The 12071-nt window shown below is 53.3% G+C and overlaps 2 protein-coding genes across 6 annotated transcripts in view; both read right to left on the minus strand.

Moving 5' to 3' along the window:
* Nucleotides 1-1085: 1085 nt before the first annotated feature.
* Nucleotides 1086-4427, minus strand: ACKR1 (atypical chemokine receptor 1 (Duffy blood group)). The gene is given in 5 exon segments (XM_024116102.3): nucleotides 1086-2103; nucleotides 2716-2848; nucleotides 3976-4100; nucleotides 4103-4267; nucleotides 4269-4427. Coding segments are annotated over 5 exon segments (1566 nt in total). The 3' UTR covers nucleotides 1086-1119.
* A 2140-nt stretch (nucleotides 4428-6567) lies between these two features.
* CADM3 (cell adhesion molecule 3) overlaps nucleotides 6568-12071 on the minus strand; it is a 29878-nt gene continuing 24374 nt past the window's right edge. For 4 of the 5 annotated variants that reach the window (XM_007105206.3, XM_007105205.3, XM_055084275.1 and 1 more), the window contains 4 exons: nucleotides 11496-11586; nucleotides 10890-11059; nucleotides 7896-8021; nucleotides 6799-6996 (listed from right to left, as the gene is read on the minus strand). In XM_007105206.3, coding sequence (XP_007105268.1) covers nucleotides 6878-6996; nucleotides 7896-8021; nucleotides 10890-11059; nucleotides 11496-11586 — 506 coding nt within the window. In that variant the 3' untranslated portion in view covers nucleotides 6799-6877. Of the gene's footprint in view, nucleotides 6997-7895; nucleotides 8022-10889; nucleotides 11060-11495; nucleotides 11587-12071 lie in introns of all 5 variants that reach the window. The other variant, XM_007105207.1, reaches the window with a different exon arrangement.

Below are 12071 nucleotides of genomic sequence, written 5' to 3' on the forward strand. Positions count from 1 at the left end.
TTTAGTTCCCTCGCCCAGGGCGAAAGGCTACAGCGTGGAAAGCGGAAGGATATATTTGTGTGGCAAACAAAAAAGGTTTATTTTGAGAGCTGAAAGGTGTTTGAAAGGGAAATTTGGGCGATTCCAAGAAGATGACCCAGCCAGATCAGGCCCTTCCCCATTAAGTATCTCAGGCTTCACAACGTCTTGGTTTGTTTAGTTCCCTCTACACATCCTTCACGGAGAAGACTAGATACAGAAACCGGAGTAAGGAAAACTCATTTGGTAAGGAGTGAGTTACAAATCCTGATTCCATATCCTGAGAACAAGGAAGGAGAGCAGAATGAGGTGGAGGGAGAGGCCTGAGAGAGATCAGAGCATACACAAATGCAAATCAGACACTGATGGAGAGGCAAGTATACGCGTAGACATCTGTTATTACATGCATGCATCTAACGTGGATATGGGTTCTAACAGATTGAGGACAGACAGATGCACACATGAACACACACACACACGGGGATTAGGATTATGCCGAGGAATAAACCTCGGAGAGATGACTCCTGGGAAGTGGCTTTAGAATTATCTTGATATGTTCCCTGGACTAAGTTAAGTAAGGTCCCTCAGGATGCTTCTCTCCACCTTCCCTACCGCCACCCTGATCTCTAAGCAAAGCCAACAGGGAGACAGAAGGCAGGGAGGAAGGCTGGACAGGCTGAGCAGGGAGGAGGAGTCATGCTCTGGCCTCATCTTCAGTCTTCTCTGTTTTTCTCTCTCTGGCTTCTATTCCGATTTCATTTGCTTTCTGCAACAGCTTCTCTTCTTTCTTTACTAGCTAAGCCATCTCTTCTAGTTTAGGTTTAGCTGCTCTCCTCATATTCTGGTGCCCCTGCTCTTCCCCCTTGAGATGGCAGTAACCCCACACCTCAAGAGAACATCTGTGTGCCCCGAGGATGTTTGCACATCATTCATTTTCTCCCCAGGCCAGCCAGAGAAGCAGCTGCCAGGAAAGTCTGGTGTGAAATCTCTCTCTCTCTCTCATTCTCCTCCCTCTCTTCTACATCCCCAGACAAAACAAGAAACTACCAGCTTCATAAAAACAGTGTACACTTTAATTCAGGTTGACAGGTGGGAAGAGAGCTAGGATTTGCAACCAAGGATGTCCAGATGAGAAGACTGTGTTGCCGAGAGAGGCAGGGAGGGCAGAGAAGTTTGAATGGCCTGGTAGCAGACCTGGGCGAGGAGCAGGGGTGTAGCCACACAGTGCAATATTGCCAGGGCTTCTGCCAAGTCCAGCAGCACGTCCAGGGCCTGCTGGGCCAGACATGTGGACACCACCATGGCCCTGGACCTCACCAGGGAGTCCAATCCCAGAACCATGCCCTGAGGCCACCAGAAAATGAACCAGACACATAGGATATCAACCCAGGGACATGGCCCCCTGCCCAATGCCTTCTTCAGCCCCTTGGCTCCCAACAAACCCAGTGGCAACAAGATGAAAATGGCAAAACAGGCTGCAGCATGTATGTACCGCAAAATTTCCCATTGCCCGCTGAAGGTCACTGTGCAGAGTCCATGGGAAGTGTCACTGCCCAGCGTGATTGGCAGTGACAATAGGGCAGCCACTCCCCAAAGTCCCACACCGATCCCCAGCCTGAGGCCTGGGACGTGACCTATAGCCAGTTTGGGGCCCAGGCAGGCTCGGCACCCTATCAGCAGAGCTTGGGCAAAGGCTGAGCCATACGAGACCAAGTGAGCTAGGTGGCACAGGGAGGTGATGAGGGCCCCACTTAGCCCCCGTGCCAGGATGGGCACCATAATGCTGAAGAGAGCACTGCCCACAGCCAACTGCACCAGGATAGACCGGTTCTGGTAGACCTGACGGGGGAACAGAGGTCTGAGAAACGCGTAGAGGACAGCTCCACTAATCAGGATGCCCAGGACACTGGCGAGGATGAAGAAGGGCAGTGAGGAGTCGTCGAGCAGGGCACAGGAGTGGCAGGGCGCAGCTGCTTCCACATCGGTGAAGTTATAGTCTGCATCGTACAACTCAAGAAATTCACTCCAAATCTTGTCTTCAATGGCCAGCTTAGTAGAGTTGTCATCAGCCACCTGGAGGACATTCTCAGAAGGGGCAATCAGAGCATCTAGTTACCCCACTGAAGGGTATCCTGGGAACCGAGGGCAAGAGGTGGGGAGAGAAAGACAGTGGGGAAGTGGGGGCTGGAAGAGCTGGATGGAGCGGGGATGGTGGGAGAGGACAAGGCAGTGCAACTCAGGAGGAGCAAAGAGTCGTAGAAAAGCAAGGGAAGGGACTTCCCTGGTGGTCCAGTGCAGGGGGTGCGGGTTCGATCCCTGGTCGGGGAGCTAAGATCCCACATGCCTCGTGGCCCAAAAACCAAAACATAAAACAGGAGCAGTTTTGTAACAAATTCAATAAAGACTTTAAAAAATGGTCCGTGTCAAAAAAAAATCTTTAAAAAAAAAAAAAAAAAGAAAAGAAAAGCAAGGGAAGGGGAGTGGACAGGACTGGGAGAGCGGGGAGGGGGGAGGTCTGGATGGAACTGACAAAGATGAATGAGGAGGACCTAGAACACTGAGGTAACAAGGGGAGAAGGAAAACGAGGGAAGGGACAAGAGATGAGAGAAGGGGAGAGGTATACAGACACAAGGGGCAGACAGAAGGAGTGGTGGGGAGCAGAGAGGGAGGGGCTGTGGGCTCAGCCCCACACTCACCGGGTGCAGACAGTTCCCCATGACACTGCTGGGCTCAGGGCAGGCAGAGAGATGGGCTGGGATAGTTCTGTCAGTGGCTGTGGTTCCCAGATAAGTGCCAGGGACTAATGAAGGCCATCGGCTCTGGGCAGGGCTATGGGGCGGGCAGTGCAGGATGGGGATGCATTCAGGAAGTCTTTACCCCACGCCCACTGCCTGCCTGAGCCTCAGGACCACTTGAGGCCCTGGCCCGGGGCTTCCTGTTTTGAGGGTGGATTCCGCTGGTGGGGATCTGCACTCAGGAAAGGAAAAAGGTGGGGACCAGAAGGTGGGTATTTTCCTGAAGGTGGAAAGGGAGGCTTTCCGAAGGTGGAGAAGCCAGGGGGTTCCCAGCATAAAGGGATTCTTCAAGCACAAGGAAGGAAGAGGGGGCCAGAGGTGAAGTGTGAGACAGAGATAAGAGAGGTGCTGGGAAGTTGGAGGGAAAGGGCAGCTGATGGCTCTCACTGCTTCTCTGTCCCCTTGAACTTGATCCAAGGAAAGATAGTTCAAAAGGGACGTGTTTGCGGGAGGGGGGTGTTAGTGGTGCTTGTGGCTGGATCTATGTGATGCTGACAGCCTGAGCCACGTGTGTGCGAGCAGGGGCTCTTTGTGTATCAGTCTGGGTGTAGGAATGTACTTACCTATCTGTTCTTGTCTGTGTGTGTGGCTGTGTATTGTGTATCCTGTGTATCATATCTTAGTGCTAGGTTTTAGGCAGGTGTCTTGGTGCGTGTACTGCTATCTCCAGGTCTGGGTGTTTCAGTGTGAGAGGAGGGAGGGCTTGGGGGCAGCTGTCAAGGTTGCATAATGAAGCTACTTCAGGGAGCGATTGGGCACTTGCCCAGCCATCTCTGGGCACAGCGAATGCATCTTCCATACCAAGCAGAACACATGACGTGACAAGTTAAAGCAGGCTCTGGGGGACAATGGGACAGCATATTTTAAAATGGGACGGTTGCCTATGGGGTAATCTCTATTCATATTTCTGTTGGGGGACATAAAAGCTCTGGAAATGCTACACTGGCCTGGCATCTTAGCAAGATGTAAAGTTTCTTGTGGTGGGGGAGAGCTATTTCTCTCCGGTTGGCACAGGGAGAAAAGGCGTGTACCCTGCAGGAGGAATGCCCCTAAACCGACACCTCTGCTCCTTGGTACCCCCTATCTCCGCCATCCCACTGCTTTCACGTGATCTCTGCTCTTTTTTTCCCACCACCCCTACCCTGCATTTTATTTCCTCACTTGGGGACGCTCAGCCTGGACATTGGGAGGGGTGAGTCATGGAGTGTCCGAGTTGGAACGATGAGATAAACAGGGTTGGTTAGGCGACACTCTTTCATTTGTCCAAGAAAGCGCGGGATGTGGTAGCGTCGTCAGTTCTGACGAGTGGTCTTTCCCACTCACACAGCGCCGCCTGGAGGTGGAAGCAAAGGTGCAGCGCGATGGCCATCTTGCTAAGATGGTCCCCTTTCTCCCAGGACTCTAACTTCAGTTTCAGGTTCAACACGAGGTGGGCTAGAAAGGGAGTGTGGGGGGGTCTGTTGAAGTGGTCCCGGAATGGTGTTGGGGGGGGGGTCTCCTCCTTCTCCAGCACAGCCTGGCAGAGAGCATGGGGAGAGGTCAGGTGCTGTGGAATGAAAGGACCTGGCCAAAGGGGATGAATGTACGTCTCTCCCTTGGAGAGTTATATCCATTCCGGTGGGCTAGAAAGGGAGTGTGGGGGGGTCTGTTGAAGTGGTCCCGGAATGGTGTTGGGGGGGGGTCTCCTCCTTCTCCAGCACAGCCTGGCAGAGAGCATGGGGAGAGGTCAGGTGCTGTGGAATGAAAGGACCTGGCCAAAGGGGATGAATGTACGTCTCTCCCTTGGAGAGTTATATCCATTCCATACAAGATGCCCTGGGGGGAGCACGGCAAGGCACACACCACCCCTGGAGGCGGCACGTGCAGGGGGACCAGCAGAACAGCCCTTACACACACGCATCCAACAGGAGCAGGAGCGGCAAGAAGGAGGCAGCCGAAGGACACGGATAATCCAGATATATTGAGGGTGGCCCCTCTGAGATGAGCACAGGAGAGTTAGAAAGATTATAAAGATACACGATGCCCTCCCTGCTCCCTGCCCCGCCCACCCCCCAGACACACACACACACACACACAGCACAACGGCCCCTCCCCCTCCCCCCGTACAAATATGGCTTCTGTGTAATATGGACAGAGTGGTTCAGCTCGAAGAGGAAAAGTCATTTTCCCAAAAGCGGGTGCTGCGAGGCAGGGAGCCCACAGGCCTGGGGCCCTAGGCTGCCTTGCTGCTGAAAGAGGAGGGGACCCCGGGCTCTAACCAGCGGCTGGAAGATTCACAACGGTATTACCTGAACGGAAAGGGGTGGCAGATCTGCTGGCTGCAGCTGCCCCCACTTTGCACGCCCCTGGGTTGTCAGGGCAGGAGGACATGCTGGAGGAGGGGGAGAGCAGTGCCCAGGGGCACCCTGGGTCTGAGGCAGGGCGGCCGGCTGGCGGGGAGGGCGAGCAGTCTCGTCTCTACGGCAACCGGCTCGGCCACAAGGAAGACAGAAAATCAAAAGCAGGGGTGGAGATGGGAAGGAGACAGGCAGCATCACTCCCAGCCCTCAACGCGCCGGGTACAGACTATGGGAACAAGAAGTGACAGTGGTCATTCCAGGGTCAGCGCCAGGGAGAGGCCTGGGGGATGCATAGCAAAAGGCTGTGGCACTGACTCCGTGGCTCTGAGAGGGGAAATGGAGGGGGGTTTGAATGCCCTGTGTTTTAGGGAGAGATGAGGTGGACAACTGAGCAAAAACACACCCTGGGACTGTTTTCTCCATGACAGATGGGCGCTGGGGACGGCATGGAAAATACCAGGATGGAGTAACCTCCCAGGTGAGGTACACAGCCTGCCTAGGGACCCTCAGCTCCCAAAGCCCTCCTTTACAGGAGTCCTCCTCCCACAGCCCGCCCACATGCCCAGGAGCCCCTCTGCCTCTCGCTCACACACACATATGTGCACAGACACACACAGACACGCACTCACATTATTCCCTTCGTTTGGGCAGGAAACAGCTCAGTGCAGTGAAGCTCCTTTTAGTATTTTTGTTGTTATGTCTGCCTGGCTGCTGAGGGAGGGAGGGAGGACTAAGGGACAGCTTCGGGAACAGGAAGGGGCACAGGGCAGCACAAGACAGGAGAGGAGTTGCTGAGCAATGCCATAAGATGAGTGGTTGCCGTGCAACAGTCCAGGGCTCCGGTGAGAGTGAAGGGCCCCTCGGCGGGGAAGCGGATGCAGTTTAGGGCCCAGAGCAGTGCCTCTCCCACAGCTGCTGGAGCAAGGAGGGGCAGCCTTGCTCTGCTATCCCTCACGAGGGAGGTTCTTGGGAAAAGGGCCTGGCTTCGTTCATCGTGGGGGGCCATCTCCGCCATCCTTCCTCTCCAAATCTGCCCCTCCTGCAAGGACCTGTGTCCTCCCCCATGGGGAAGCCCTGGGCCCCCGCACGCGTGGCTGCATGCCACCTGCAGGTCACATCCCCTCGGGGACCCCCATTCACTCCTTTCCTGTTGGGGTGGAGAAGGGGTGTCAGATGGTACCTGCTCCTGTGTCCAGAGCTCAAGGTGTGAGACTAACAGAGGAAAAGCCACCTCCAGCTCCTGGTCACAACCTCCCCATCCCTGGAGAAGTCCGGGAAGAGCCCCTGCTGCAGAAGATGGAGGGCTGGTGAGAGCTCCCCACCAAACTGACCCCGCTTCTTTCCTGCCCTTACCCTCTCCTCATTCTCCCCCTAACACTCTGGGATTTTTTTATTTTTTGTTTTTTTTTTGTTGTTTGCTTTCCTCACCCCAGGACCCCTGCCCCTCCAGCCTGGAGACGGATTTGATTTGGGATTGTTACAAAAATAATAATAACCCAAACGCAGAGAAGCCACGGAAAGGGCTGAGGGCAACCCTCCCTCCCCCCGCCCTCCTCCCTCCCCATTCCAAACCGAGTACAAAACCGCACCCAGAGCAGACATTCTGTACAGGGGGGTCGGGGGGGCTGGGGAGCAAGCGGGAGGGGCGGCCCTGGGGTCGCTCTGTACAAGTCCAGGTTGGTGATGGCCCCAGCAGTCCCCACGGGGTCCTTGGGGGGCTGCCCCTAGATGAAATATTCCTTCTTGTCGTCCCCGCCCGACTGCCCGCCTTCTGCATTGATGATGGCTGTGTCCGCATCTGGGGCATCGTCAGAGCCTTTCGCCTCGTGTGTCAGGTAGGTTCCTGGGGAGAGAGAGAGGCTCCTTCTTTTAGGAGCAGTTTCCAAATCTCTGAAGCCCCTCTGTCCACTTTCCCACCACCCACCCACACCTTTGCTTCTGTAATTTTTCTCCTGCCTAGAGCTTTCTTCCTCCGCACCTGCCCTAATTTGCACCTTGCTGCCAACATCCAGTCACCTGACCACACCTCCAAGAATTAATGAATCCTGCCTTTAATTAGTCTGATCTATAATACAGGCCAAAAAAAAAATAATGGTGTGTGTATGTGTGTGTATGTGTGTATATATGCGTGTGTGCATGTAAGGTGGTGATAGGGAAACTGCTAGGTCAGCTCCATGACAACGAACCTGAGATCTGGCTAGCATTTGCCTAGTCCACGTAAGTCCAGCTGCTGGCTAGAAGGAATAACAGAGGGGGAAGGTCTGAGAGGAAGGCATGTGAGAAGAGGGGAGGGAGAGATGGCAGGGATACAGGAGAGGAGAGGAAAGTAAAGGGGTGGTGTGAGGACGAGGCACAGGGAGACCAAAGGACAAAAAACATGAGGCTAAACAGAAAGGAGGAAAGTGCGGGAAGGAATGGGAAGAAGAGGCAGAGTTTCGGCACTTCTGTGTCTCATGGCAGGAGACCCTGGAGGCAAAGCCGCACGGGGGGCAGCAGCTGACTGAGTGGGAAGGTTTGATTTTACTTGGATGGTCGCCAAGTGATCAGGCTCTACTGGGGGGTTGGGGGTGCTCAGTCATCACAGGGTTGGCTGTGTTCTTTCTTCCTCAGACTCTCCAAGGGGCCGACTGAGTCTCCAAAGGCCCTTCCTGCGGCCTGCTCCTATGGCCGCCCCCCCACACACACACACTGATCTCTCTACCCACTCCCAGTTCCTCCTGATGCTTCCCTCGTGCCTCTGACCTTTGTGCCGGATCAAGTAGTGGCCAAGGAAGATGAGCAGGATGAGCAGCAGGAAGACGATGAACGCTACGATCCCACCAATGACGGCGTGGTAGGTGCTGGCGGATGAGGGCACCGGACTGGGGTCTGGAGGGGGTGCGATGCACACAGTCAGATGTGGGGAGAGCCTTCATCTTACAGCATTTCTGACCTGGCCACGGATCATCTTACACAGCAGAGAACGTGGACTAACATCGGGAGAATGGAGAGGCATCATCCAGCACAAAGGGAGAGGTCTTATTTTGTACCTACTTTCTTACAGACTATCTGGAACATAGTAATTGTGTTGGTTTTTTTTTTGCGGTACGCGGGCCTCTCACTGTTGCGGCCTCTCCCGTTGTGGAGCACAGGCTCCGGACGCGCAGGCACAGCGGCCATGGCTCAGGGGCCCAGGCGCTCCGCGGCATGTGGGATCCTCCCGGACCGGGGCACGAACCCGCGTCCCCTGCATCGACGGGCGGACTCTCAACCACTGCGCCACCAGGGAAGCCCTAGTAATTGTTTTAAAATAATGTCATCATGAATAAATAGATACATCTGCTCACACTTAACCTTTTAAGTTGAGTTCGTGAACCTGAAGCTTGACCTTGGTCAAAGATCATCACTTTAATGTCTAAATCATCTCTTGTTCTCTCTCTCTCTCTCTCTCTCTCTCTCTCTGCGTGTGTGTGTGTGTGTGTGTGTGTGTGTGTGTGGTGTGTCTGTCTGTCTCTCTCTTTCTTTCAATTTCTGGGTTATCAGAGTATTTCTTCCCTATCCCCCATGCCCTCTTACCCTCCCGTCTGATTTATATTCCGAGCTGGCCTTTCCAGAGGGGCTTCTCACCATGTTTACCCATTGTCCTGATATCAGATAAGAAAGGAGAAGTGAAAAACTGATGGAGCCAGGAATAGGCACTTTGAGAGCACCTTACAAAAGACGATGGACTGTGACTCCCTGTATAAAGAACAGTGTTCCTTCTTGGCAGGGGAGCTGAGAGTTCCAGCAAGACGCAATCCTCCAGCAGGTCTCATCAGAGAGGTCTGGGACTCCATTTTCACTTCCCCACCAACCAAAGGTTTGTGGGAAGGACAAAGACTCAACTGCTTCCTCCCATGATGGCAAGGTCTCGGCCACTGGATATACAGAATCTGTCCTCCATAGCAGCGTCTATAGAGGATAGATTCCCAAGCACAGGCTTGGCCAGGCATGCGAAGGAGAGTCGCAGCCTTGGTCAGAGTTCCGCAGATCTGAGGAGACAGTGCACAGGCCCAGGACACAGTTCTGATGTGTCCCAAATTACATGAGCTGTAGTTGCGGCTCTCCCACCCATGGGAGAGCTACTGTTTTTTTATAGACTCAGCTTGAGCCTTGATGCCTCATTGACTCCTCATACATTTTGTCTCTCCTACCTTATGGCTCCTCAGGCTTGACTGGACCAGCTTTTTAGTTCCTTGCCTGTCTCAGCCTTATTTGGAAAAAAAAATACTTATGCTCTAGTTTTTATGTTCTGCTTGGGAGGGAGGGAGAAGAGGGTCCCCGGGGCTCTATGATAGGAGGGGTGGGTGTGATGTTGTAATCTGGAGGAAGCACAGTGAGGTTATCCACTGTTCTTCCTCTTCTCTCCCCTCTCCCCGCTGCCCCCGGGGAGAATGTGAGACAGAATCCACATTAAAAATCAGTCCTGGATAATTATCCCAGAGGCTATGGGAATGTAAATTCCCTAGAAGAGCATAGGTCTGCACGACCAAAATGAACTCTGGGGTCATCAATTACATGTCACTGTCTCTAGGTAGAGCTCCATTTAATTTCACTCCAGGTAGTTGGGAGTCAACACGGTTTAGGATGATTTCTGGAAGGAGATGCAGTAACTCATTCTACCACCAGGCGTCAGCACTGGCAGCAGATGCAGTCAAACAGGACCGCGCTTTCTAGCACAGGGTGGGGGGGGGTCAGCAAGAGACCAACCACAAGGGCACAGGAATTTTTTCTCACTGCCAATCATCGTCAGAGATCTGGGGGCAGACACAGGACCTCAGTGCATTGTCCTTGCTCCTGGCACCCTACAATAGCTTTGTTTGTTGTGCTGAGGCGGCTCCCACATGCTGAGGTCTGCTCCTGGAGTTGGAATCACCCCATCTAGACACTTTGGTCCCAAGATCTCTGATCTCTTATTCCTGGGAGGCCTGGCTGCTATCCCTGCACTGCTTTAATGGGCATTTCACATACGGGAGTCTCTGATGTTCCCCTGACGATGCATTTCCCCTGTTCTGAGGAAAGGCTTATTAAGGCTTTCTGGCAGGACCCCACTGCTGTTGGGGTCTTCAAAAAACCTCCTGCCAGCTCTGCATAAAGAGACCTCTGTCCTAGTCTATCACTTCTCCTGAAGCTGGATTGTGTGGTCACACCTTTGGGAAGAACTTCAGAGAAGGAGCCTCATCTAGTCTCTCTAGAAAATATAGCATCTGAGAAAAGATTCTGACTGTCTCTCAGCATACTACAAACTTATCTCTATTTTCCACCTGGATTCTGTATAGTGTGTCCAAGGTCTGCAGAAACGGAGATGACAGCAGCAGCATGCATCCTGTACTAGTCACAGGAGAAGCAACTCTCAGGACAGACTGTTGCAAAGGGAGATGCATCTACACTCACACTTGAGCGGCTCTGGGGCCTCTACACACAGAATTCTTATTCTCGTTGCCAGGTGAGTGCAGGGGCTGGAGGATGGTGTTGCCTGGGTCACCAATGCTAAACAAAGGCAGATGAAAGTCCACCATTCCACTGATTTTTCCTTATTCCACATTCTAGGATGGACCTAGAGCCTAAGTCCTCAGGCCCTCTGGCGGTGGGCTGTTGCCCTACTAGTCCACTCCCAACTATGGTCTGGGGATGCTATCAGGAGATGGAAAGACCAGGGTACCAGATGTTAGAGGAGAGGAGAAGGGGTTTGCTGGAGGAGACCTGCGGAGGGCTCACCGTTCACATTGAGAGTGTAGTAAGCCTTGTAGCTGCCCATGTTGCTGGTGGCTGTGCAGCCATAGGTGCCGCTGTCACTCTTGTTGAGGAAGGGGAAGATCAGGGCGCTCTCCTGGGTCATCTTTAGCGGTGGCACACTGCCCTCCTTCTCCCATAGGTACTGCTGGGGGCTGTTGAGGCAGAGAAATCGAAGTGTTCAGAAAAGAGTAGGGCAGGGAGCTAAAGAAGGACAAAACAAAACAAAACTGGGACCAAGGAAGTCAAGGACAGTTTGATGAAGGCTCGAGCAGTTATAGGGGCCAGAGACACTGAGCTGCTCAGAGGCAGGTGGAGAGTGACTCCTTGGGGTTCAGTCTGGGGACGAGGAAGATTGCCTAGCTTGTATCTAACTGTGACTTGGTTCCTTACAGGAACCTCAGGGGCTCAGCCAGGGGGCGGCGCCTCCCCACTTCTGCTGCTTTGCAGGAGAAGCAGTCAGAGGATGGGTGTTGTTAGACAGTGTCAGGGAAAATGAGAGGCTCAGACAGTACGAAGGAGATGGGAAGACTTTAGGCAAAGTCTTAGTCTGTAGAGGTGTATTACAATCCAGGAAATGGATCTCCTTACGCGGGATTGCCACGCCCCTCGCAGTGCAGCAACAGCTTCTGGCCCTCGCGGGGGTGCGGAGGGTCTGGCCTAATCTTCGCTGTTGGTGTGTCTGTGGAGAAGGAAATGGGGTCAACGTGAAACTCAAGGTCACCTCGATCTCAGAAATCATCCAGTTATGCATTTCAGCCGCCACCCCTAAAGGCCTAGAAGCCCAAGAGGCTGTGAACAAAGACCACCCCCCAACCTCTGTGAGCAAAGACCACTGTTGCTGTTGGATGTGTGAGGGAGTCATATGGCAACCTTGCAGAGGTAGGATTATGGAAGGTCTGTCCTTGCTGGGGACCCAAGGGATGTCTTAACAGAGAGCTGAGAAGCGGTGGGGGGGGGGGGGTCACTGGATCATCTGTGCCTAGCACATAAATGGGACTTAATACATATTTCTGACAGAACAAATAAACTTGAATTTGATCACTGATTGAGTTCACAAGCTCTCCATCCTCTCTGCAAGGGAGCTTAAACAGGAAGCAATGCTTTAATGCAGAACATCATTTTTAGTGGCTGGTCCAAAAATGAAGCGAGAGCTTTGAAACAGCA

The sequence above is a fragment of the Physeter macrocephalus genome, chromosome 4 (assembly GCF_002837175.3).
Source record: "Physeter macrocephalus isolate SW-GA chromosome 4, ASM283717v5, whole genome shotgun sequence".
In the NCBI taxonomy this organism is placed as follows: Eukaryota; Metazoa; Chordata; class Mammalia; order Artiodactyla; family Physeteridae; genus Physeter; species Physeter macrocephalus.